Raw genomic sequence first — 26978 nt, forward strand, 5'->3', positions numbered from 1 at the left:
TGAGATCAAAACTTGAGCTGAGATCAAGAGTCAGAGGCTTAACAGACTGGGCCACCCCAGCAGCCAATTTTTAATTTTTAATAGCTTTTGAGTATTCTGTGTTGGTAAAGTTAATCTCTCCAATTCCTAGATTGTACATATAGTCTCCTTTCATTTTCATTTTATTATTTAAAAAATTTAAATGTTAAATCCACCTGGATTTTTTTTAAAAACATGGTTGGGGCCACTAGTCTAATTTTACTTCCTTCCTGATTAAAAACTAATTATCCCAGAATTCTTTTTAAATAAACTATTCCTTTCCCCTATGGTCTGAAATTCTACCTTTTATATATGAGAAAGCTCGTATATATTAAAGTCTATTTCAGGATTTTCTATTCTGTTCCATTGATGTACTTATTGACTCCTTTGTCAATATTTTATTAATTTTAAAAAAGTGTTACTTCATATTATGTTCTGACAACTGGTATGAAATTTTCTTTTTCACACTTTTCTTGTCTAGATTGTTAGAACAAAGGTTCTTCCATATGGACTTTAAGATCATTTCCCATAAGATTAAAAAAAAAGGCACAGACATTTAGTGTATTCCAAAAGAAGTGCATATAAATTATTAGATGTTTACAGAGAGTAGCTTTTTAAAAATATTTTATTTATTCATGATAAACACACACACACACACACACACACACACACACAGACTGAGACAGAGACAGAAACACAGGCAGAGAGAGAAGCAGGCTCCATGCAGGGAGCCTGATGTGGGACTAAATCCCGGGACTCCAGGATCACGCCCTGGGCCAAAAGCAGGCGCTAAAACGCTGAGCCACCCAGGGATCCTGAGAGTAGCTTTTAATTTCTATGCTGTCATCTCAAAAAATTATCTTTTAACTCAAGACAATTACAAGTCTCTTCATTTACTGATTATACAATCATATCATCAGTAAGAAGTTTTACCTTTTTTTTTTTTTTTACTGTTTACACCAATTAATTTTATTTTCTATTGCTTTCATTGAAAACTCCAAGACAATATTTAGTAAAAAATAGTAGTAAACACCCTTATCTCTAATACTACTAAATTCTTGATCTTCAAAAAAGTTTTAACATAATAAATGCTATAGAATTTTGGTAAAGATACTCTTAAGTGGTTACTATATATTTTTTATTAGGTTTATACTATATATTTGATGATTGGAAATGATTGCAAAATTTAATTAAATACCATTTCAGCATCTACTGATGGCAATTTTCTCTTTCAAACTGTTCATTTTATTGATGTATTTCCTATTATTGGATTGGCTCTGTATTCTTGCAATAATTCTTACTTGGTCATTATAATATATCATTCTTTAAACATCCTGCTGAATTACATTTGCTATTATTTTAATTTTTGTTTCTAAATTCATGAATAAAACTGGTTTGGGGTTTTCTTTTTTCCACTATTTTTATTTGGGTTTGGTGTTAAAACTTATTCTGACTTCATAAAATAAATTGAGGAACATAGTCTATGGGCTCTAATTTTTCAAGTAGCACTGGTACCACTCTTTAAGAGTTTCTAGATCTCAGCTGAGGTCTCAATCTCGGGGTCATGAATTCAAGCTCCATGTTGGACTCCATGCTGAGCATGAAGCCTATGAAAAAAGTTAGATGAAACTAATTACAAAATCATCTGGGACTGGAGTATTTTCAATCCTACATCTTTAATCACTTTTCCAAACTCAATGGTAATTGTTCTATTAAGTTACTACTTTAAAATATATATATTTTATTTATTTATTCATGAGATACACACAGAGAGAGGCAGGGACATAGGCAGAGGGAGTCCCCGTGGGGGGCCCGATGTGGGACTTGATCCTGGGACCCCAAGATCATGCCCTGAGCCAAAGGCAGACGCTCAACCACTGAGCCACTGTGCCCCAAATTTCTACTTCTTATTGCAACTTTTCTAACTTACATTTTGCTAGAAAAACATTTATTTCCTCTTTTAAAAGCATGTTCTTCTAGAGCTGTATCTTTTATCATTCTTTTAATTACATCTTTATCTGTGATTATGTTACTTTTTTTCCAAGTTTTTATTTAAATTCCAGTTAGTTAACAAACAGTGTAATATTAGTTTCAGATATAGAATTTAGTGATTCATCACTTACAAACAATACCCAATGCTCATGTGATTGCTTCCTTTCTTATTCTTGATCAGGCATTCTTATAGGGAGGCACATCTTGAACAATGTGGCCATTTGTTTTATTTGGATGACATGGCAGCTCAAGGAAGCATACTTTTTTCAAAGATTGGAAAGATGAAACAACTTATGTTTTTGTGCCCAGGGCATTCACAGGGAAACTGATAGGGAAGAAAAATGGATGTTGCTGAACTAGTTTGCAAAAAGAAAAATTTTCCTTCTTTGGTCTCTGCATGAAACATTTCTGAATTATAAGACTCATGTAAACAGTGTCTCTCCTACTCATTTGTTACAAGGCATGTTAAGCAAGACTAAGAAAATAGAAGAAAAAAAAAGAAATTAGAAAATATGCACAATACCAGGGCCACACTACTTTTTGTCAAATAATGGCTGTGCTGAGTAATCAAGTTTATAGTATTTTGCTCATCCAATATTAGGCTGTGAAACTATTCTTTAGCTTTGGCTTTTCAATATTAACAGATGTTATTATCATTATTTTTTATATCGTTAAGACACTGAAAGACAATGGTGATATTTAGAGTAGAAAAGTTTGATGAGTGGCATTCTACATAGTATGTGACACAGGTGTTTGTTATTCACAATTTACATTAAATTCACATTTACACTCCCAAAATATAAATAATGCTTATTATGTGGCTAACTGTGGAATATACCATAATATACCAATTCTCTTCAATATATTTTATATGCTGTTGTCATCCCATTAACATATTTCTGAACTTCATAAGCCAAAGTGACCATAAGTGATGTTTATGTTTTATAAAGTATTTTCTATAATCTTTGTATAAAATTTTCTATCACAATTAGAACACGACTTCCCTCATGGTAAAACATCTTGCCCAAATTCATTAAATCAATGAGATTTCTCCTAAAAATGAACACTTTTAATTCTTTTAAAAGTTCATTAAATTCATTAAATCAATGAGATTTCTCCTAAAAATGAACACCTCCACATATAATTAAATAGGATACCTTGCTTAAGGCTTTCTCACAATTATTAGGTTTTAATTCCTATAGGCATTCTTTCTGGCATGAATTTTCTGATGTCTACTAAGGTTTGGCTTCTGGTAAAAAGCTTTGCCACATTCACTGCATCCATAAGGTTTTTCTCCTGTATGAGTTCTCCAATGTTTATTGAGGCATGACTTTTGGCTAAAGGATTTTCCACATTCTCTACAACGATATGGTCTTTCTCCTGTGTGTATTTTTCGATGTACATTGAGGTATGACTTCTCACCAAATGATTTCCCACATTCACTGCACACAAAGGGTCTCTCTCCAGTATGCGTTCTTTGATGTTCTCTGCGGTGTGACTTCTGAGTGAAGGCTTTCCCACAAAAAAAACATTCAAAGGGTCTTACCCCAGTGTGAATTCGCTGATGTTTAATGAGAGTTGACTTATGTGAAAAGGCTTTCCCACAGTCAGTGCATCCATATGGCTTCTCCCCAGTGTGACTTCTCTGATGCCTAATGAATTCAGACTTGTAGCAAAATGCTTTCCCACACTCACTACAGACATGGGGTTTCTCTGTAGGTGGAACCCTCTTACGTTTGTATACAAGAGAATTGGTTACTGCTGGTTTATACATAAGTGCTGGGCTGTGGCTGAAAGCTTTCTCGCAATGACTGCATTCCCAGAGTCTTTCTCCATTAGGTCTTCTATCATGGTTTGTATGCTGTAACAATTTCCCACATCCACAGCACTCACTTTGTTTTTTTGAATAGTGTCTCTTAAAACTAATCAAGTCTAAATTATGGTTCACACTCTTTCCACAGGGGTCCCAGTTACTGGGGTTCTGAATGGATGGAAAAAGATTAGTGCTCAGAGTTGATATTTTCCCAAACTTACTGTTTTCATGGCTTCTTTCCTTGGGCAATGTTTTCTTGCTGATGAATGCACCTTGTTTCAAAATCATGTCTTGTCTTTTCCTCTGGACATTAACTTGACAGATGTTTTCTGGAGAGAATACAGCAAACCTTTCTTTATTCTATTATTATGATCTAGAATAAAATTACTAGAGAAACACCCTAAGAATTTAAATGATGCACAGTATATGAAAAGAAAGCATGAACCATAACTAAATGCAAGGAAAGGTATTGTACAAGTAGAGAAGATTCACAACACTGGCACAAATGAAATGGAATATGTCAGAGTGTATACAAAGAAGTAATTCTGAGGAAGATTGGATATTGTAGAGTCGTAGTTAGCAAACATGTTCTTAAAGGGCCAGAGAATAAATTTTAGGCTTTGTAGGCCATTTGGTCTCAGTCCAAATTACTCAACATTTCCACTGTATTTGGGGTACATAGTATGTAAATATAAGGACACTAAGGACACAGCTGTGTTCCAACAGAACTTTATTCACAAAATCAGGTGGCCAAACTAGAGTCTGTGGTTTGTCAATCCTGTTACTGAGGTGTCATATAACACCTTGCTATTCAATGTGTGTCTCTTAAAAGAGGAAAAAGGTAGCTGACAGCCAGGTTACAATGATTTCATCAAGGCTGATGAGCACAGTTTATTGAAACAAAATACACCCCATGGCACCAGAGTGTGATGGTTAAGAGTACTTGTTCTGAAACCAGACCACATGGGCTCAAATCTCTGTCCGGTCCCTTAGTTTGCTATATGTTCTTAGATAAGTTTCCTAACATTTCTGTGATTGTTTCATTTGTATATGGGGTAACAAAGGCTGGATATCTCACAGGTGTTGTAAGGACTGAATAAAAGGATATTTGTAAATGGTTGAGAACAAATCTGGCATAGAGTGAGCACAGACTGAGTGTTCACCAATAATTCTAGTGCTTTGCTGCTACTACTATTACAACCAAAGTGGATGGAAGGTGAATGGTGGTAATTTCAGAGACATCATTTTGGGGAGAAGCAGGAAAATGACTTGAATGTCTTTGGGGTTCATCTTTAATTCAATTATGTGATTACAACATGGAGCATAAGTGGCACAAATAGATGTGGGAAGAGATAGCAATGATTCTTCTTGCTAAGTCCATGACTTGTGGAAAAGTAGAAGTTCATGGGCATCCTTAAGAGTAGGTTACCAACACTTGGAGTACCATGAGTATTGTTGGGATATTTTACAGAGCTGATGGGAGAGGAAATTATTCTGAATGTTAAATGAATGTGGTTAAGATGGGCCAAGTTTAGTCATCTGCTTTCCTGCCCAGGTTACCTTAAATTCAGTACTTCCTCCTCTTGGACTTAAGGAAACTAAAGGACTTAGGGATAACTAAGGGATTAAGGAAAGAATGGGAAGTGAAAGTGTGGGTATGGCAGGCAGGTCTAGGGCATTTTACTTGGAAACTGTGAGAACAGGAGATAGGAAGGAACCAACAGGAGTGGGAGAACGACAGAAACTTATTTGTAAGAATGCCTGAATGTGAAAGAGAAGGTTTACTGATAACTTTAAGAGAGGCCAAAGATTCTAGAGAAAGGGCAATGGAACAAGAACACAGGAGAGGTGAGATGAGAAGGAGAAGGAACATCTGGATAAGGAGGTGGGGTGCATGGATTTTGAAGGGTCATCAAGAAAGCTAAAGCTCTCCGAGAAATGTCTCCAGTTGCCTGCAAAGCTCTAAGGCTTTTGAGAACTGGACTCTGAATTAAATCCAAAAGGTGCTAGCCTCTGAAAGTGCCTCTTTTGCTACATTTATACTCACCCTGACAGTGGCAGCCTGAGCATGCTGCCTCACAAATCCATGGTGCTTCTTCCTGCTCCAGCTTGAGGATCACATATGGTTTAGTGCCTTCATAACCTGTTCCAGGGAAATGATCCAGGCCTTGGGCTGAGCTCCTTGGTCTTCAGGGCCACTCAGGCAGCATTAAAGGCTGCACAACAGACATTGTACTTGGGAGAAGACTGTACACACACCTCATCCAGAACCCAAAAGGAATTAGTAATTCAGGACCACTGAACCTCAAGCCAAACTCACTGAGGCAGCACAGTGTAAGAGTTAGGAATGTGGACTATGCAGCCAGACTGCTGGGGTTCAAATCCTACTCAGGATTTAGGTGAGTGACACTGGGCAAGTTACTTCACCTATCTTCACCTTCACAATGAATTCCAAAATGTGTCTCTGTTTCCAAATGTGTAAAATAGTGGTACCAATAGTACCTACCTTGTAAGGCTTTTAGGAGAATTCAAATAAGTTAATATTTTAAAAGTGGCTGAAATAGTGTCTGGCACGTAGGAAGTATTTGGGTACTACAAATGCTCTAGGTACCTCAGTTAATTTTAGCAACTGAAAAGGAAGGATTATTCAACCATAATCTAGATTGTGTGGCGGAGCTGTTCTTACCCACTGAGACAAGGTTGCTGTAGGTCTCCAACATCACATCCCGGTACAGCGCCCTCTGGGCAGGATTCAGCCTGTGCCACTCCTCTTGAGTGAAGCCCACTACCACATCTTTGAATGATACAGGTCTCTGCTGAAGACGAAATGACATTAAGTCACATGGGAAAAATGCAGCCAGAGGTGGATGGTATAGAGTGTTTATGCTCCTAGGTCAGAGTTTATCATGATCATTTATCTATCTAGAATGCCTCTTACATTCCTGGCTTTGGGCTTTATATGGTAGGAAAAATAACAATCACATTGGAACCCACTGTCATATATACTTTGAGTCAACATATATTAATTAAAGAAGACTTGTTCTGTGTACCCTAGTGAGGGTTGCTGGAGACATAGTCATGGATGGTTCCTAACTCAAGCTCTCACAGCCTGGCAAGAAAGCAATATGTAAAGCCATCCAGCTGAAAGTATAAGAGCTATGGTGGCAGGACATTTAGGTTACAGCATGTAGAAGTGTAAATGGTCCATTAAATGTTTCAAGGTCTAGCAAGGCGTCAGAGCTGGGGGATATTGGAGCTGAGTCTTCTCTATAGAAAGATGGATAGGCTGTAATCCTTGCAGAGGGAGTAGCATGAACACGGGAATGGAGAACAGTGACTTTACGGGCTGCGAGGCTCTCAGTAACAGGAGTATACAGGGGACTGATGAGAGTGATGAGATGATGGATTTTAAGACAATGGAAAATCAGGAGAAGGTATGTATAGAAAGCACATTCTATGAGGCACGTGGTGAGTTTCTTGCACTCCATGTCAAGTGGTACAGTGGTAATTCTAAGCAGACTGAAGAGTTAAGGACAGATATTGTATCCCTAGAGTAACCACTAAAATCATGGTGCAGAGGTGTACTGAAGTAAATGAATTCCAAAAATATTCATTTAATCCACACAAACACACACATAAGAGAAAAAATAAAGGAACAAAAGCACATGGGACAAACAGAAAACCAAATACTAAAAAGATATATAGAAGTCCAACCATACCAATAATTATATTCATATTAAATGACAGTAAATTATAACATAAGTTAATCTATGACTGAACACTCCAAAAGGCAGAGATTGTTAGGCTGGATAAAAAAGCAACGCCTGTAAGAGATACAAAACTCACACATAATTGAAAGTGAATGGATACAGAGAGAAATGTGGTGGGTAACCTGGGGAGAGGTAGAGTATAATAACACGGTGGAATAATAGCAGGTGGAAGACCGTGTTCACAGGTGAGACAGTAACAGTGAGACAGCAAAGGATCACTGTAAAGAAGAGCAGAATCTGCACTTTAACTGGTTGTGGGGAGTAAAAGAGGGGTAACAGTAACACCCAACTCTCTCAAAGCCAACTGGGTGATGGTGGTGGTAAATCAGACATAAGAACCAAACAGCAGAAGCAAAGAGGAGGTGTTGTTAGACATGTAGGGACACATGGGTGGAGACACTTAGCAGGCAGCAGGATGGACATATGAGTCTTGTATCAAGAGCAAGATCAGGAAGGGAGCTAAAGCTCTGGGAACCACCAGCAGAGAAGTGGTAGCTAACATTGTCAGTGTGGGATTTCTCTGCAGGGAGGCAGGATGAGCAAAGTGCCCAGGCCAGAGCCCCAATGGACACTAATAGATAGCTAGAGATCCAGAGAAGGACCCACAGGTACTAACCTGAGAGGATGCCTGTGATACATTAAGAAATATGAAATATACATTTTGCCTTCCATCCTGGTTCCTGGAACAGAGCTTCTTAAACCCTTGTAACTTTGTAATAGTGGTAATAGGAGTGTCTTTTGTTATTCCTAACAAGCCCCAGTCAACAAAATAAGAATTTATGCTAATGACAAGGAGGGGTCTGGTCATCAGAGAAACTAACCAATGTGATTAGAGGGTTGGAACTTCCAGCATCCTTCCCTACCACCCAGCCAATGGGGTGGGTGGGCGGTACCAGAGATTGAATAATTACCAATCAATGATTCAATCAACAATGCCTAAATAATGAAAATCTCATGAGGGGCTCCTTGGTGGCTCAGCGGTTGGGCATCTGCCTTTGGCTCAGGGCGTGATCCCAGAATCCCAGGATCCAGTGCCACATCAGACTCCTTGCGTGGAGCCTACTTCTCCCTCTGTGCCTCTGCCTCTCTCTCTCTCTCCCTGTCTCTCATGAATAAATAAATAAATAAGTATCTTAAAAAACAATAAATTGAAGGAAGTTCTGTGAACCTTTATTTTTTTTAAATTTTTTTATTTTATTTATGATAGTCACACAGAGAGAGAGAGAGAGAGAGAGAGGCAGAGACACAGGCAGAGGGAGAAGCAGGCTCCATGCACCGGGAGCCCAACGTGGGACTTGATCCCGGGTCTCCAGGACTGCGCCTTGGGCCAAAGGCAGGCGCCAAACCGCTGTGCCACCCAGGGATCCCCTTCTGTGAACCTTTAAAAAATAAAGAAAGAAATCTCATGAAAACACTCAAGAGCTTCCAGGTTGGTGGATACATCTGGGGAGATGCACACCCTAAACTCCACACAGAAGTTCATGTGCTCAGGACCATTCTGTACCTTGTCATCCGGCTTTTCATTTGTATCCTTTATAATAAACCTGTACTAGTGAGAAAAGTGTCTCCCAGAGTTCTGTGAGTGATTATAGTAAATTTTCAGAACTGAAGAGGGGGTCATAGGAACCCCCAATTTATATCTAGAAGTTAGAAGTCCAGGTGACAATCTGGGATTTACAATTAGTATCTGAAGGGGGAAACAGTCTTGTGAGACTGAGTCCCTAATTCATAGGGTTTGTGCTAACTCCAAGTTGAACTAAGTTGTAGGACACTCAGTTGGTGTCCACAAAGAATTAGAGAATTGGAGAATTACTTGGTATAGAGGAAAAAACTCCCCTATTCCTATGAGTAGAGGAAACAGTACCTACGATAGATCTTCAAGTGACTGTAAAGAATTGAACCTTGCCCAAAGAGAGGTCTCATCTTTACACTCAGCTCCTGAGAGTTTTTCTCTAAGCCCCTGGAATGTTCTGCTTGATATGTCTGTCTTTGTCTACCTAGGAGCCTTGGGCCACATGAGATAGTCTAGTAATGTGATTTCTGGTGGGGGCTTTGGGTCACAGGCATCAGGTCAACCTCAGGGGAGGCTGGTACATCTCTTTGAAAAATGTGGGGTCTTTCAGTGGCACCTGAACAGTGGCCTAAGCAGATGTACCTGAAAGCAGGACCCAAACCAGAGTAAAGCCACAGATGCTGGCACATGAGACCCTAAAACCCATACAAAGATCATGTATAGGAGATACCAACCAGATATACTCTCTGATGCCAGAATAACATACCATGATAGTGGAGAGCAACAATCAGGCTTTTATTACAGAGCATGTGGCCTGGCTCAGTTGACGGGCTCTGTGTAGGTATTTCCCAAATAGAGCTAATTGGAGTGGGATGGGATGGGATGGGATTGGATGTGATAGAACATAACAAAATAGAAGAGATGTAATTTGGTACCCAAAAGGCCATGCCATTTTCACCAAACACAGGGATGAAGAGGAAAGAGATCGAAGAAACATTAAGGTTGTAAAATTAGCATGACTTAGTGACTGAGTATGAGGGGGGAAGATGGGGAGAAGTCAAGGACAAATCTCAGGCTTCTGGCTTGCCCAGTGGGATGGTACCATCTCCTGAGATGGGAAACTGGGGCACAAAGAAGTCCCAAGACTTGTGCAAGGTCATACAGATGGTAAGGACTGGAATTCAAACTCAGTAGTCTAGTTCTAAGTCTGTGCTCCTACCCAGTATATGCTGTTGCATTGAACACAGAAGAAGGGGTGAAAGGTACAGTCTAACTTAGCAGAACAATCAAAAAGCATCTTCTTATTTCAGCCTCAGCAAAGTCACCTGGGATGTTGGCCAGAACAGTCTTAGTAAAGTGGGGAGAGAAGATGTTAGACTCAAGAAAAAGTAAGAAGGGGATCCCTGGGTGGCTCAGCGGTTTAGCCCCTGCCTTCGGCCCAGGGTGTGATCCTGGAGTCCCAGGATCGAGTCCTGCGTCAGGCTCCCTGCATGGAGCTTGCCTCTCCCTCTGCCTGTGTCTCTGCCTCTCTCCTCTCTGTGTCTCTCATGAATGAATAAATAAAATCTTTAAAAAAAAAAAAAAAAAACAAAGAGTAAGAAACAGGATATGGAATCATGAAGATCAGAAGTCACTACAGGAGATGAAGGAGGCTAGGGGAGAAAGGAAAGGACTTTGTGGTTTGGAAGTGGTGACGGTTTCTAGCGCTGGAGGCACTGAGAATGGTTGTAGGGACAAGGGAAGAGATCTGGGAAAGGGGAGAGGATGGGTCTCCAGAAAGAGATGTCCTTGCTGGAGGGAGGGCTCCAAAGAGGTGGAAATACAAGAACCCAGGGGCTAAGGGGGAGTCTCATCAAGACACAGGGCCCTCCATCATCTTAAGATGTGAGGAAGGTAAGGGGAATTGGGAACACTTCACACTGAGACTTGGTAGGGAATAAGATGTTCAGTTTGCTGCCAAACTAATAAAGATAGTTAAGGGAATGATAGTAATTTAAATAATAGACAGCTCTTCTGTTCCTCAGTCTAGCTCAAGGACACAGATACCCTGGATCAAAATCAGGACTTCCATACAAATGGAGGAAGCTTTTTGTCTGCTGCTCCCTTCGAAAATAAATAACATTTGTGTTTTCACCTTCTTCTAACTTAGCATTTTATTCCATTACACATATGGGCTGCAAAGCATAGAGAAGTTGGAACTTCCTGTAACTCTCATACAGATGAAAACACTATCTCATCATTGGGAAGCTAAGTCATGATGCTTTTGGTCACTTCAAAACCCAGGAGTTCTGTGGGGCTAACACTCAACTCCAAGGGAAGAGCTGAACCACAGTAGAAAACATTCTTCTGCATTTGTTCATTATTGTTTAGATTTCTGTCCTCTTTGCTAGTGCTTCTCACACTTACAAGAGCATAAGGACCACAGAGAGCTTGTTCAACACAGATCTCCAGGCTCCACCCTCAAATAACCTGATTCGAGCAGGTCCCGGGTCTAGGTCTAGACATTCTGTATGTCTAACAAGCTCCCAGGAGAAGCCCATGTCCTGGGACCACATGGTTAGCAGCAGTGTTCCTTAACTACAGCCATAAGAAGACCCCTCTGGGAAATGTCTTTAGAAACTGCCTTGAAAAGCTAGTTTTCTCTTAGAAATAACAGCATGCTTCTATCCTATGGCCAATGCAAATCATGGGCTTTTTTGCTGGGCTACCAGGAAGACCACAATTAATGACTCTTGTTGGACTGTTTTGTACATCTGTATTCCAACAAAGAAGGTTCCTTGCATCATTCCTTGTAATATCAAATTTGGAAATTACCTGAATGTTATAAAATGAAGGACTGGTTAAATCAGTCATATTCCATGTGTGTGATGGAGCGTTATGTACCTTGTTAAAAAAAAAATGGTGTGGTTCCAAGTACTAACATGTACAATCTCTAGGATACTTTAATTGAAGAAAAAAAAGGGTAGATTAGTATGTATAACAAAGGTCTTGCCATTGTATCTACGTGTAGATAGAAGATGTGGTGTTCCACCCAAATCCCCCTGAGGAACTGAGGTATATCTCCCAGCTACTAGGAGAAGACTGGCTACTGCAGGCTTGAGACCTTTTGCAAAGAGCCCTGGGTCAAAGGCTGCTACCCATCAAGCTTATGTCCCCTCCATGGGGCAGCCTACAACCAATGACTGGTTGATTTCAGAATATAAAAGTCTCCTTCCTCTATTCAGGAAAATGGCAAGAGCCATCCCAGCTCTAAAGCATGTGGTAAAGTCAGCTCGTGCCTCTGTTTAACGCCCTCTGCCTAATCCTGCTTCCTTCACTCCTTATAGGTCTTCCTAGTAAACTGCATGTGTGCAAATCTCCATCCCCAAGTCTGTTTTCTGAGAACCCAGCCTGCGATAAAGTATATATGCTTGAATGCACATATTTTTTCTAGAACACTTTCCCAAGAAGGGAACTTTGGCTACTTTACGTCACACTTACCTGGTACTCAATCATTTTCTGCTGTTCTTGGAAAAAGATTTGAGTCCTGTGAAGACAGAGACTGGGGGGGAGGAAGATGGAGAAAGAGAGAACAGAGTTGTGAGGGACCAGGCCCATCTCAGAACTTGCAAAGTCTCTACATAAATCTTGTACAAAAACCTATCCTTTAAATCACTGTGATAGAAGAAAAAAAAATGGTGCCATTCAATTCAGAAGATGGATGCATAAAACAAACCTCCGAAGAAGTAAAAGCTGCTGAGTAAGAAGTGAAAATTTATTTAAAAAACAAAATCCTTGGGATTCCTGGGTGGTTCAGCGGTTAACCGCGTCTGCCTTCAGCCCAGGGCATGATCCTGGAATACTGGGATCGAGTCCTACATTGGGCTCCCTCCATGGAGCCTGCTTCTCCCTCTCCCTATGTCTCTGCCTCTCTCTTTCTGTGTCTCTTATGAAGAAATAAATACAATCTTTAAAAAGCAAACAAACAAAATCCTTAAAACAAATAACTGGCCCCAGAAAAATGGATCCACATTCATGCTCTGAGAGGGATCACCCCTGAAGAACAATACATTTTCTCTTGAAGGCAAAATGCTTGGGATTTGCCTCTTTGTTTACTTTTAAAGTTGTACATGTTCACCTATCAGTGCTGATGAAATCCTATATTTGGGATGCTTTTCTAATAAATTATATTATCATTTAAAAGAAAAGTATATACTGAAAAAGGGCTTTTGTAACTTACTACAAAGAACTCAAAGCAAAATAAAATAACCACATAACATTAGTAAAACTAACAGTTATTTACATTGTGGTACAAATGATTACTGAAAGGGTACACCTTGTTATTCATCCAACATATTATTAAGTGTTGTTAAGGGGAATCCCTGGGTGGCTCAGAGGTTTAGCACCTGCCTTCGGCCCAAGGTGTGATCCTGGGGTCCCGGGATCGAGTCCCGCATCGCGCTCCCTGCATGGAGTCTGCTTCTCTCTCTGCCTGTGTCTCTGCCTCTCTCTCTATGTCTTTCATGAATGGATAAATAAAATCTTTAAAAAAATAATAATAATAATTTTCAACAGATGAGAACAAACAACAGTTATTTTTAAGATGTTTAAAGAGATAACTACATGGCTTAAATTGAAAAGAGCATATCATAGTTTAAGAGTGTAAATATTTTATGATGTACTTGAATGTTTAACGGAAAAATCATCAATGGGATAACTCATGATTTTAAAACCTGAATCTTTTGTAGCTGTTTCACAAAAAATCAGCTAGTGCCCAGATTCTGATCTCTTTCACTGATTTCCCTAAAAAGGAACTAGAGCTCCTTGGAAAACAGCTGAGTCCACATCTGGGGCAAAGAACACAAGAAGCACCTCTGTAATCCTGAGTGCCAGAAAACTAAGACACTTCTTTAGTGATGGGTCTTGGCAAAGGGGGGGAGGAGCCAGCCTCAAGGTTCCAACCATGCCAGGAGGAGTGGTAAGAGCAAACTGGCCATATCTACCAAAGCTAAACATCAATATTTCATGGTCCAGTAATTCCATATGAATGCACATGTTGTTCACAAACTTTTAGTCTATAAAAGCTGTGAATTTGCAGTGAAAATCAAAAATCACAATATTAACTTTTTTCTCTTAAATTAACTGGCACTGTAATTAAATCAGACTACTAGAACATGGAGGCTTTCAATTTCCAAAACATCCATACATTAGGAAATGTTGAACTAAATTGATACAAAACATTATTAATAAAGAATGTTTAGGTTTCCCGACCACAGAAGTGAGAAACCTAATAAAGAGTTCTGAAAATACTCTGCCATTAATCTATAGCGTGGAATTAAAAATCCACACTTAGGAACTACAAAGGCTCTCATGCATGGCTCCTGGGATTGTAATTTGGTTCAACCATTTTGGAAAAATGGCCCTATCAAAAGTTTCCAGTTAGTTTAGTGATTAACAGAAGACACCAGATTCAAGGGGAAAAAACTCTTTCAAAATGAATACATTCTTCTAGCTTTGTTTTACAGAAGCCTTTTCTCACTAATCTACTGACAAATCATCTTTTGTTTGATTTTGTTTTTTACAAATCATCTTTTGAAAAAGGAAATGATTCTAAAGTGCTGGAAATATTCTCCGTCATGATCTGGGTGGTCGGTACATGAGGATACACATATGGAAAAATTCTTAACACTAGTACTAAATGAGTTAATAATTTACTTTTCTCAGTGAACAATAAATATCCACCATCAAAATGCTTTGAAATATTGTATAGGTCAGAAAGCATGGCTCATACAGCAAAGTTAGTGTAAAATAGGCATTTAGCTATCAGGACTGAGCAGTGAGCTTATTATGCCTTTAAGAATATTTTTTTCTTTATCGAGGTATAATTTACATATAATAAATGAATCCAGTTTAATTGTATACTTCAATGAGTTTTGACAAATGTATTCATTCGCCCACATAAACCCCACGCCATCAGGATATGGAACATTTCCAGGAACATCCTGTTCACATGATATAATAACGAATTTGTCTTAAGTTAAGATTAACTACTTAGATTCCTGTCTCTTCTATAGAAGAAATTTAAAAAGTGATTTCCTTGAATGTTAGGTAAAATACTCTGTTTAAATAATATATAAATCAAGCTATACCAGTAAGTCAAAAAAGTAGTTTAAAAAAAGTATGATCTACTGTTTGAATTTCATGTATATGAAAGTCAGAAACAGGCCACCCTAACCTATGTGATAGCTGTGACTAGGCATTGCATGGGAGGGGTAGGGGAAGGCTTCAGAGTGCTGTAAATGTTCTCTATTACAATCTAGGTGGTGGCTACGTGAGCATGCACATATGGAACAATTATTAAGCTACACACTGTTCTCTATGCACATTACATCTCAAGTTAAAAACAACTCCCCACAATCCCATTATTTAAAAAAAATCTATGTGTAGAAAAGCTTTCAGCATGAAATACAATAAAATGTTATTAGTGCTTTGATTTGGGTGGTAGAATGTTTCTGATTCTAATCTATAACTGAAACGCACACACACACACAATTCATTATTTACAAATTACTGTTCTACTGCCTTTTTTCATCATGAGGGAAGCCACAGGAAGGCTTTACAAGGGGGAGAGGGTTCTCTGAGAGAACTGAACTGTCCATCAGGCACTGAGCTGGCAGGAAAGGTCTGGGGCCCAGCAGGCTGGGGCAGTTAATCCAGCTTTGGATAACCATTCAGTTCTCTAAAAGAGTACACTCCCTCCCTCATCCTCCTGGACTTTAGCTACTCAACCTCAGCCTGGTCTTTATGGCTGCAAGACGCCAGCTGAGTGGTGGTGTGGCAAATGTGCTAGCGAATGTGTGGCTGGAAGCCTGTGTTCTGGCCCTGGCTCTGTGACCATCTAGGTTTGTGGCCTGGGAGAGTCACTTCCTTCACCTTTAAATGAGATGGCAGCATCAGTGGATGAAAATCATGAAGAAACATCAGACAAAATCATGTTGAGTGACAGTAACACAAAATAAGTGGCCTATACTCTTCACAAATGTTGACTTCATGAAGGACAAAAACTGAGGAACTGATTCCCATTAAAGGAGACCAAATGGATATGTCAACTAAAGGTAGCCTGTGATCCTGAATTGGATTCTGGAATGAAAAAGGAAATGTTGCTATGAAATGATATTATTGGTTCACATCTGAATAGGGACTGTGGATTAGGTAATGGTATTAAATCAGTGTGTTAACTGCCTGGTTTTTAAAACTGCACAATATATATAGGAAAATGTTCTTGTTCTTAGGAAATGCCCACCGAAGTATAGAATAAGTCTATAACTTATTCTCAAATACTTGAGAAAAAAAGGATAAAAATAACATTTATAATATGACATAATATACATATACAGAGACAGCATGAACATGTAAGCACTTATCTGGGTGAATGTAAATGAAGGATATATAAAAGCTGACAGTAATATCCCTGCAAATTTTCCAAATAAAGTTTAATTTTAAAAAAAATCTATGGCTATAGTAGGTCTGCTGCCACCATTGCTCAGAGAATCCAAGGACTTTTCTGCCCCTTGGTGAGGATGGGGTGAACTCCTCATATTCTCAGAGGCCAGGTGAGGTGGCAAAAATGACAAGGGAGCAACTTAGAGTCTGGAAAGTACCAGTAAGAGTAAGGGAGTGGGCTGGCTACATCCCATGCTACAAGATGGCAGAATGTACTCTGTTGGACCAATGTCTCCTTCCCTTGAGAAAGCAAGCCTATCTCACTTGTCCTTCCCTGCTTCCCTCTTCACTTCTGTCTCTCTAAATATTGGGACCAAACTCTCCCCCACCATGGAGGGTCCCTGGAAGGAGCAACACCAAATTGAGTCTTGTTCAGCTTCTGGCTGAGGAATGATGCTATTTCCTGTTACTTAGGAGTCTCTGCTCTGGCAAGAGGTCTCTGAACTTAGCTTCCTCCTTCCCAAGAGATTCTTGTCCCAAGTTCCCCTCTCCGAATCCAGAGGGTCTTCAACCTGGCCTGCTAGTTCCTCACAGCTCCATCTCTCAACCATAACTCACCCTCAGCTATAGCCCCAGGCAGGGCCTTCTGTAGACTTGACCAAGGTCCTGTGAAGCCCTGCTGTCAACGAGATGGTGGGACCCACACAGGTGTACAGGGGACTCAAGTAACCTGAAAATAAACAGACCCCATGGTAAGAGTCATCCAACAGTCCCTTCCCAGGTACTCTCTGAGGCCCAAGAGGAAGAAGCCTGCAGAGCACTGTGTAGGAAAACAGAGCTGAGTGATGGCTTGCTCTGGGTTTGGAGTAGGGGATCTTCTGAAAAGACTGTGAGCCTCAAAATCACTCAGAAGTTTGAACCAAACAATTCCTCTAACCAAATTAGGGGAATCTAGGCCAAACAGTTTATCTCCCTGGTGCTCAGTTTCCTTATCTGTGAAAACAAGAATGAAATGATAAAAAATAAAATTAAAAAGCCCATCTGCAGAGGCTTTCTATGAATTACCTCACTGAATACATACTCAGGTAAGGTTGAAAGGGGCTGAATTTTTTTTTTTTTAATTTTTATTTATTTATGATAGGCACACAGTGAGAGAGAGAGAGAGAGAGAGAGAGAGAGGCAGAGACACAGGCAGAGGGAGAAGCAGGCTCCATGCACCGGGAGCCCGATGTGGGATTCGATCCCGGGTCTCCAGGATCGCGCCCTGGGCCAAAGACAGGCGCTAAACCGCTGCGCCACCCAGGGATCCCAAGGGGCTGAATTATTAATTAACCCCTTTATCCCTCTTATCACTTAGGAAATTCCAAGGGTTTCAGGAGATCTATGCCAGAAATGGATTGAATACCAAATATGTACTTGGTATTTATAAGAAGTAATATGCATTTCTTCTTATAAATCATAGTATCACACAGACTAAAATAAAGAAAGGCAAAAAACAGTTATTGGGTGCACATGATAAAATTAAGGAGACTTTTTTTTCAACTTCCTTCAAAAATGAGGTAAAATTGTTTAGTAATTTTTCTTTTTTCATTAAAGAGCAGATTATTTTTCTACTAGAGGGCCCCATCTACACACGGCCTAGTACAGCAAACAAAGTCACGGTGTCATGAGCTCTAAGGAAAGAAATGTGAAAAACAAGGTTCCCTTCCTCCCTCAGCCCCAAGTCCTCCCCACATTGAGCAACTCTGGGGAGAACCTGGTGGAAGAAGAAAAGTAAATATTGGTAAGTGGTACCAACATGTAGTTGGTCTCCGTACAGAAGCATAGCAATTATCCGAAGGGCTACCACTTCTTCTTAACTACAGATTCTCACACATCTGTATCACCAGTCCCTCAAAAGTATTATTTTACTACATACTCACCATCATTTGGATGCTCTCAGGCATAAATTTAAAACCAGACAGATCATAGATCTCTCCTTCCCATTCACAATAGTGAACTCAGTGGCTTTTCCCTCAATTGGCTCTTCTTCTTGGGTCATAGCCTTTATTTCCTGAAGCTCTAACATGTTTTAAAACTTTGTCTGGCACGCTGCTCCACATTACTTATTCTTCAGAAATATACCTGGCTATTCTCAAATGTTTCATCTTCAGTATGAAATGCAGAATTATTTTGTTAACTAAAAAAGAAAACCCTTCTTAGATTTTGCTTGACACGGCAATAAACTGGTCTATTCTTTTAAGGAAATGTTTCAAAATTTGAAAAATATCAAGCCTTTCGATCCAAGATCAAGACTTCTCCATTTAGTCAAGACTTCTTTTACATTCCAAGACATTTTTATACTTTGCTTCATGTAGGTACTCTAATTCTCTTTTTATATTTATTACTAGGCAGCCAACTATGTTTTGGGTTGCTATTCTAAATGGCATGTTGTCATCCCCATAATTACTAACTGAAATTGAAAAGTCATCAATCTATTTTCCTATATTCATTTTAAAACCACCTTACTGAACTTTCTTAATATCTACAATAATTTTGGAATTAATCTTCTTGAGCTCTGGCCAAGCAGTTGGGGGGAGATATGTAATTACTTCATCTCCAAATACTTAATGCTTTATTCTTCTCTTTTCTAAATATGTTATACCTCTCACCTCACTGATTACTGTACTCACTAGTACTCTAGAAGGTAAACTCTTAGTAGGACACAATAGGCTGCTCACTTGAATGAGAGTGCTTTGTATTCTGTCATTAAGTATGATACTGACTTTTGATTTGAGGTAAAGGAGTTCTTTTTTTTTTTTTTTTTTTTTTTTGAGGTAAAGGAGTTCTTATTGTGTTTAAAACGTATGAACACAGTATTGTTTTATTATTTTTTTTAAAGATTTATTTATTTATTTATGATAGACATAGAAAGAGAGAGAGAGAGGCAGAGACACAGGAGGAGGGAGAAGCAGGCTCCATGCCGGAGCCCGACGTGGGACTCGATCCCGGGACTACAGGATCGCGCCCCGGGCCAAAGGCAGGTGCTAAACTGCTGAGCCACCCAGGGATCCCCTGTTTTATGATTTTTTTAAAATCCAAAACAAATGCTGAACTTTATCACTTTTTAAAATCATCTATGGCATAACTATATGATGTTTTTCCTGTGACTTACTAATATGCTAAAATTCATTAATAAATTTATTATTTTTTAGAGATTTTATTTATTTATATAACAGAGACAGAGAGCGAGAGAGCACACACAAAAAGGGAAAGTGGCAGGCAGAGGGAGAATCAGGCTCCTTCCTGGAGCAGTGAGCCCCATTGCAGGTTTCGATCCCAGGGTCCCGGTCCCAGGGTCCCGGGATTACAACCTGAGGCAAAAGCAGACGCTCAACCAACCGAGCCACCCAGGTGCCCCTAACAAATTCTTTAATACCGAATTTACTTTACATCTTTAGGATGAATTTCCTTTGTAGTCAGAATGCATTATTATTTGAATGCATTATTAACTTATTCTATTTTTTTAGGCTTTTACATATATAGTCACAAAGTTGGTCCAGGATTTTTTCCATTTTTTGTAACCAATGCAACAATGATGGCTTTATAAAAAAAGGTGGTCATGCTTTCCTTCTTCATAAATTCCCTGGGAGAGTTTAACTATTTGAAGAATTATATGTTACTTGGAAGTCACTTGAAGGCTCTATAAGAAATTGCCAGTTGAACCATCAAAGTCTGATAGTTGAGTTATTGGCTTTTTTTTTTTTTTTTTTTTTTGAGAAGAGAAGTAGGATGGCAGGAAGTGGTGTGCAGGAATCTTTTTGAGTATTTCAAACTTTCACAGCTATTGATCTTTTTTTTTTTAATTTTTTTTTTTTTATGATAGTCACAGAGAGAGAGAGAGGCAGAGACATAGGCAGAGGGAGAAGCAGGCTCCATGCACCGGGAGCCCGATGTGGGATTCGATCCCAGGTCTCCAGGATCGCGCCCTCCGCCAAAGGCAGGCGCCAAACGGCTGCGCCACCCAGGGATCCCAGCTATTGATCTTTTAGTTTTCCTTCTCTTTGTATGGGAGTTTTGTACAGCCATATATTCCTAGAAAATCATGCTCTGCATCCTAGCTTTCAAATATATTAATGTAAAGTTTTACCAAGATACTTTTTAATGATATGGTTATTCTTTTTGAATTCCTGTGTGTGTATGTGTTCATTTCCTTCTGACTTGGTAAAGTTTGCTATGATTTATCTATATTATTAATTTTTTAAAATTAGATTTATCAGTTTCCCCTTTTTTCTTTAACTCATTAATTTCCCCTTTTATATTTATTGATTCCTTACACTTCTCACATACATTTTCTAACTTCTTTGATTAAATGTTTAATTAAGACACAAAGCAAAACCACAGAAAACTATCCACAGTTTGGTATAACTCAGTTGAAGACACTATCCCACATTATCTCATCTGACCTCTTCCATCTTGATTTTTTTTTTTTAAAAAGTAAGATTTACAGTCACAGAAAATGAAACCATTTATGTTTTAGATTTTCTAACACATATAGATCATTTCATCAGGTTTTGACAATCCTACCATATTTCTGACAGTTCATTTCTCTTCCTTCTCTAGCTCCCAATCTCTCATTGTGAGAGCACTACAGAAATCCACCTGAACCAGAGTAGGACTCTAGAGGTTTCCTGTCTGTGTGGGTTATCACATGATCTGACAACTCTTTTTCTATGACTAGTCAATCTCCCAAGATGTTTTCTTTGAGATTTAGAAGGTTTGAGCTCTGGCTCATGGTCGAACTCAACATTTTAACCAGCTTTGTAAATTTCAGATGTATAATTTCTATTTTATATGTAACTAGGCCACACCATTATATTTTACTGATAAATTCTTAGAAGATTAGGGAAAGTTTCAACTGATAAATGTAGAAGGAATGATGTAAGTAGAATTAGAATCATTTGGCAATCATAATAGTAATTAATTTGAGCAAGAATCATTAATAGATACTAATGCTCGTGAATGAAAATTTGAGGTTACTTACCTGGTCTCAAAACACTTCTCCCTAAGATACCAAACAACATAATTTCAAAGGGGAGGACCCTAGTGGACATACCTTAACCAAATGATCAAAGTTAACACTACAAGCAATGTGAGAAACCAATATCAAGCATCTCCTGAACACGGCACATTGAGAACACAACATCACTTTTGTGGTATTTTCTTCATGATCCTAATCATGAAGAAAAATCAGAAAAACTTAAATTGAAGAACATCCTATTAAAAAAATTAGCCTAGGGGCACCTGGGTAGCTCAGTTAAGCATCTACCTTCTGCTCAGGTCAGAATCCCAGGGTTGTGGCACTGATTTCCAAGTCAGACTCTCTGCTCAGCAGGGAGTCTGCTTCTCCTCCTCCTTCTGCTGCTTCCCCTGCTTGTGCTTGTGTTATGCTTACTTTCTCTCTCTCAAATAAATAAATCTTTTATTTTTTTTAATTTTTTTTTCAAATAAATAAATCTTTTAAAAAAAATTGGCCTATACTTCTCAAAATGTCGAGAAGAAAAAAATGACTGAAAAAATATTCCAAATTTAACAGAGTCTAAAGAGACAAGACAACTAAATGCAACATGTAATCATGAATTTGAACCCTGAACCAGAAAAAATAATTGCTATAAAGGACATTATTGGGGCAACTGGAAAAACCTAAGTAAAGTCTGTGGATTATGTGCAATGTTAACTTCCCTGCTTCTGATAATTATATTGTGGTCATATAAGGAAATATACATAGGGTTAAAGGACCATCCTATCTGCGAGTATCAAATGGAACCAAAAAATAAAAAACCCACATATATATAGCAAGAAAATAAAATTATTTGCACGTATAGGAAAGTGTTAACTATTGCAGAATCTGGGTAAAGGGTGTAATAGGAATTTTTGTACTATTCTTGTAACTTTTCTAAGTCTGAAATTACTTACAAACAAAAACAAAACAAAAATCCCTTATGTTTGGAAAGGTAAGCAAGACCGTATTCAGGTCTCTGCAGCCAACGGTAAGTCTCCAAAAAGCTAATGAGAGATTTTGACCAGGGGGCTCTGAGATATCTACAAATATCTCAATCCCTCCAAATATCTACAGAAAAGAGCCATCCTCAACTTGTTAACTTCCTTAACAGGACCCTTATTCCAAGTCCACGCCAAACCCACAGGGTCCATTTCACAGTGCATGTTTCTGACTTCTAGAGGGACTAGCAGAAAACAGGAGATCTCAAATGGCCAAGCCAGGGCTATAGGTCAGAATTCTGTTCTAGTGCTTGGCTTTGGGGAAGTTTCAGAAAAAACTTCCCCATGGTATGAATGTTTTGCTCTCAGATCATTTCTATGACTCCATTTAACTCAAGTTCAACACTAGACAAAATTAGTCCATTATATTAGATCTAGAGGTGGCAATGGGTTCTGATTGATAAAGAAGGCTTCAGGGTGCTAGAGATGATGTATACCTTGATCTTGATCTTAGTTGTATTTTCATGATTTTCCACAATGTAGAAATTCACTGAGCTGTACCCTTAAGGTAAGCATACTTGACTGTATGTTATACCTCAATTTTTAAAAAAGAATATTTAATGATCTGAAAAATGTTTGTTGCACAAATAAAATGAAATAATCTGGATTCAAACTTAAACTTTTCACATACAGCCACATAGTGCCTCCCTCTTCCTACCCCCCTCCCCCCCCCCCAGTACGAATGTTCCTTTTAGAGTCCAGAAACAGGCAAAATTTAAAAAAAAAAAAAAAAAGAAAAAGAAACAGGCAAAATTTATCAGTGATGTTAGAAGCTGGGAGAATGACAGGGAAGTGACAGGGAAGGCATATCATGAAGGCTTTCAGGGTACTACAATGTCCTGTTTTCTGATCTAAATACATTACCCATGGATGTTCCCTTTGTGACAAGTTCTTGAGCTGCATATTTATGTATCTCTCTGTACATATCTTATATCTCCATAAAAGGTTTGCTAAAAATTTTATTTTATTGTATTTTATTTTATTTTATTTTTTTTTTTGCTAAACATTTAATTTTTTTTTAATTTTTTTTTATTTATTATTTATGATAGTCACACAGAGAGAGAGAGAGAGAGGCAGAGACACAGGTAGAGGGAGAAGCAGGCTCCATGCACCGGGAGCCCGACGTGGGATTCGATCCCGGGTCTCCAGGATCGCGCCCTGGGCTAAAGGCAGGCGCCAAACCGCTGCGCCACCCAGGGATCCCCTTGCTAAACATTTTATTTTTTTTTTTATTTTTTTTTTTATTATTTTTTTTTCTTTTTATTTTTTTATTTTTTTGCTAAACATTTTAAAGAGAAAAATTATTTGCTCCCAAATCTGGCACTGAACACACAGTAGGTGATGAAGGGAAACAGCCACAAGAAAAGAAAATACCCTTAACTCCTAACTCCTTATCTCAAGCTCATTTCTGTATCAAAGCAACTACCTGTCTTTGATTACGTGTAGCTGAAAACAGAGACTATCTGCTCTAAAAACTAAAGCTTGATGTGTATGGCTTCTGAAAGATACTTACTTTGCCTTACCTTTCAACTTCTTTTGTTTCAGAAGATGTTATAGTTACTGTGCTTTGTCTGAGGACTACATAAGGATCAAATATAATGCCAAAATATTGCTTTGGCATTTCACCCTTTCATTAAGCTAATGGTCAAAATCTTATTTGTTTTGTTATCTTGTCTCAGCTCATCTTAATTACCATTAGTTTGACTTTAATTTCAGTGAAGAGCAGTTACTAAAAGTAGCTTTAAGTTTTGTTTTTGTGGTTTTATCTTTATTGAATTATTTTTTTTTTAATTTTCTTTTTTTTTTTTTTTTAATTATTTATTTTTGATAGTCATACAGAGAGAGAGAGAGAGAGAGAGGCAGAGACACAGGCAGAGGGAGAAGCAGGCTCCACGCACCAGGAGCCCGACGTGGGATTCGATCCCGGGTCTCCAGGATCGCGCCCTGGGCCAAAGGCAGGCGCCAAACCGCTGCGCCACCCAGGGATCCCTTTATTGAATTATTTTATCAGGACATTACAAAGAACAGATTCAAGGTCAAAAATGTCACCCCTAAAAACTACAAACAAGGCAAAAAGATTCTTAGAACACAGTAACTTCCAGATCCAGTTTCTTTTCCTTACATAATTTATTTATTTTTATTTTTTCCCCATTTTGAGGTATGTGACATATAATATTGTGTAAGTTTAAGGTGTACAATACCATGATTTGATACACACATATATTTCAAAATAATTACAAGACAGTTAGTTAACACTTCCATCACCTCACATAATTACTTTTTGTATGTGTGTGGTGAGAACATCTTTTTTACTTTTTATTATTATTATTTTTGAGAACATTTTTTTTTAAAGATTTTATTTATTTATTCATGAGACACACACAGAGAGAGGCAGAGATAAAGGCAGAGGGAGAAGCAGGTGCCCTGTGGGGAACCTGGTACGGGATTCTATCCCAGGACACTGGGATCACGACCTGAGCCAAAGGCAGACACTCAACTATTGAGCCACCCAGGTGCCCTGAGAACATTATTTTTAAGTTAAGCCTAGATAAAAATATTTTCCAAACACCCTCAAAGTTTGTTCCTTTGGCCAAATATTTTACAAAATCAGTTTAGATACTTACTCAGTAAATTCTTTGTTTTCTAACCACAAGCAAAGTCACATCCATCCCAGCTGCCATGGAGTTAGAATAGATTTCCAGAAACCAGACTCACTCATGGGATGTTGTCACAGATGGATACATCATTACTGTTGCCAGAAAGGGCCTTAAAGGAAACATTAAAAGAAGTACGTACTAAATCCTTGGCAAAAGCAATAGGAACCACATTTTTAATAATACAGTACTCCAGATAAGTTGAACACTTGGTCCTTTCAAAGCACTTTCATTAGTGTGGGGAAAAATAAAAAAAAAAAGTGAAGGAGGTTTCAAAGAGTTTTAATCTGGGCTTTTGTGGAGGGACTAGACTGTTCATCAGCTGGAATGTGTCACAAGGATGAAGTGTGCTCCGATTATACAGGGTCACAGCCTCAAATCCTTAACTCTCCCATCCCCAACCTCTAAATTTCACAATCCTTCTCAACACCCATTAAGCTTCTAATCCCAGATGTATATGGTACCCCAATCTACAACAAATGTTCTTGTAGTACTGATACCCCTGTATGACCAAACATGACCGTCAGAAACCACTAGCCAGTGACTACAAAGCTCACTGATCTGTTCAGATTGTCCAACAGTGAATTACACAGATTCCTGATCAGGAACCCATAGTGATCTCCAATGACATCCCAATGAGTGAATGAGTATCGATCGCTGACCCCCACAGACCCATCTCCCCCCACAATTACTGACAGTCCCAATCACTGACCCCCATTGATCTGTGTGTTCTCCATCCCTTGATGTACAAGTCCAACCACTAATACCGTCAGATTCCTCCCATCCATGATCTAAAAGAAGTCTCAATCACTGATGGCCTAAAGCATTTCTCTCAATATTGGTCCCCATTAACCCCCCTCGTCACTTAACCTCAAAGTTTCCACAATCATCACTTTCAGGTACCCGAAAAGAATTTAGAACTCCAATCACTGACCCTCTCAGGCTTCCAAACATTGAGCTCTAATGCTGTTCATTATCAGGGTTTTTGAAGCCCCTCACTTGGCACCAAGACCCCTGAAGACCACTATAAACTGATCACCACTCACTCTGCCAATCAAGAAATCGAGAACTCTCATTTATTGATTTCCAAATACTCCCAATCCATCTTCACAGAAACTGCCACTGACTCCCGCAAACCCCTACCACCCACCACAGACCCCCAACGAGGCTCCCACATCCAATCACTTAACCCCTTCAGCACCCTCGTCTCTGACCCTTACGGGCACCCATGACTGACCCAGTTGGGCCACCGTAGTCGTCCGATCACTATCCTACAGAGGTCTTTAATTTTGACTGTTTCTCACACTGACCTTTCCCATTTTTCCTGGATCCGCGCCCATAACCCGAAATTGATCGCCGGACTACGGCGCCTCGCCGCAGTATAATCTCTTCCCATCCCAACTGGCCAGTGCGCAGACTCAGTCACGACTTTGAGGTTGTCGGCCGCCACCTGGCAACCTTCCAACGAACAGGATTCTGGGTTTCTGAACTTTACCGGTAGGTATGATGGCTGCGCCCTCCTGACAGCTTGATGGGAGAGGCCATGTTTAAATCGGGGCCGTACAGCGGTGAAGAGGCCCTTTGTTAGACCAGCGGGTTAAGCTACCTTAGGGCTGGGAGGAGCACGCACTCCTGGGTCCTTAAACACTGACTTCCCCGCTACTTTTAGCTCCTCAGAAGCCCAAACCTCCTGTGACCAATACGTAGGTGCCCTAACCTCCAACCTGAGCTTCCTTTGTCTCCAGCAGCGCAAGCGC

At 39.2% G+C, this 26978-nt stretch overlaps 1 protein-coding gene across 6 annotated transcripts; it reads right to left on the reverse strand.

Moving 5' to 3' along the window:
• Window positions 1–985: 985 nt before the first annotated feature.
• On the reverse strand, window positions 986–26978 carry ZNF793 (zinc finger protein 793). Of its 6 annotated transcripts, none has more exons than XM_026010334.2 (7): window positions 26532–26978; window positions 25192–25333; window positions 17147–17258; window positions 12587–12647; window positions 6510–6636; window positions 5871–5966; window positions 986–4152 (listed from the first exon to the last, which is right to left on the reverse strand). In XM_026010334.2, exons 4-7 carry the CDS (start codon window positions 12599–12601, stop codon window positions 3200–3202), a joined length of 1191 nt encoding a protein of 396 aa, XP_025866119.1. In that variant the 5' UTR covers window positions 12602–12647; window positions 17147–17258; window positions 25192–25333; window positions 26532–26978; the 3' UTR covers window positions 986–3199. The 6 variants fall into 6 exon arrangements, with proteins under 6 accessions (XP_025866119.1, XP_025866115.1, XP_025866114.1 ...); XM_026010330.2 differs by having other exon boundaries at window positions 6510–6639; window positions 26532–26912; XM_026010329.2 differs by lacking the exon at window positions 17147–17258 and having other exon boundaries at window positions 6510–6639.

The sequence above is a fragment of the Vulpes vulpes genome, chromosome 1 (assembly GCF_048418805.1).
Source record: "Vulpes vulpes isolate BD-2025 chromosome 1, VulVul3, whole genome shotgun sequence".
NCBI lineage: Eukaryota > Metazoa > Chordata > Mammalia > Carnivora > Canidae > Vulpes > Vulpes vulpes.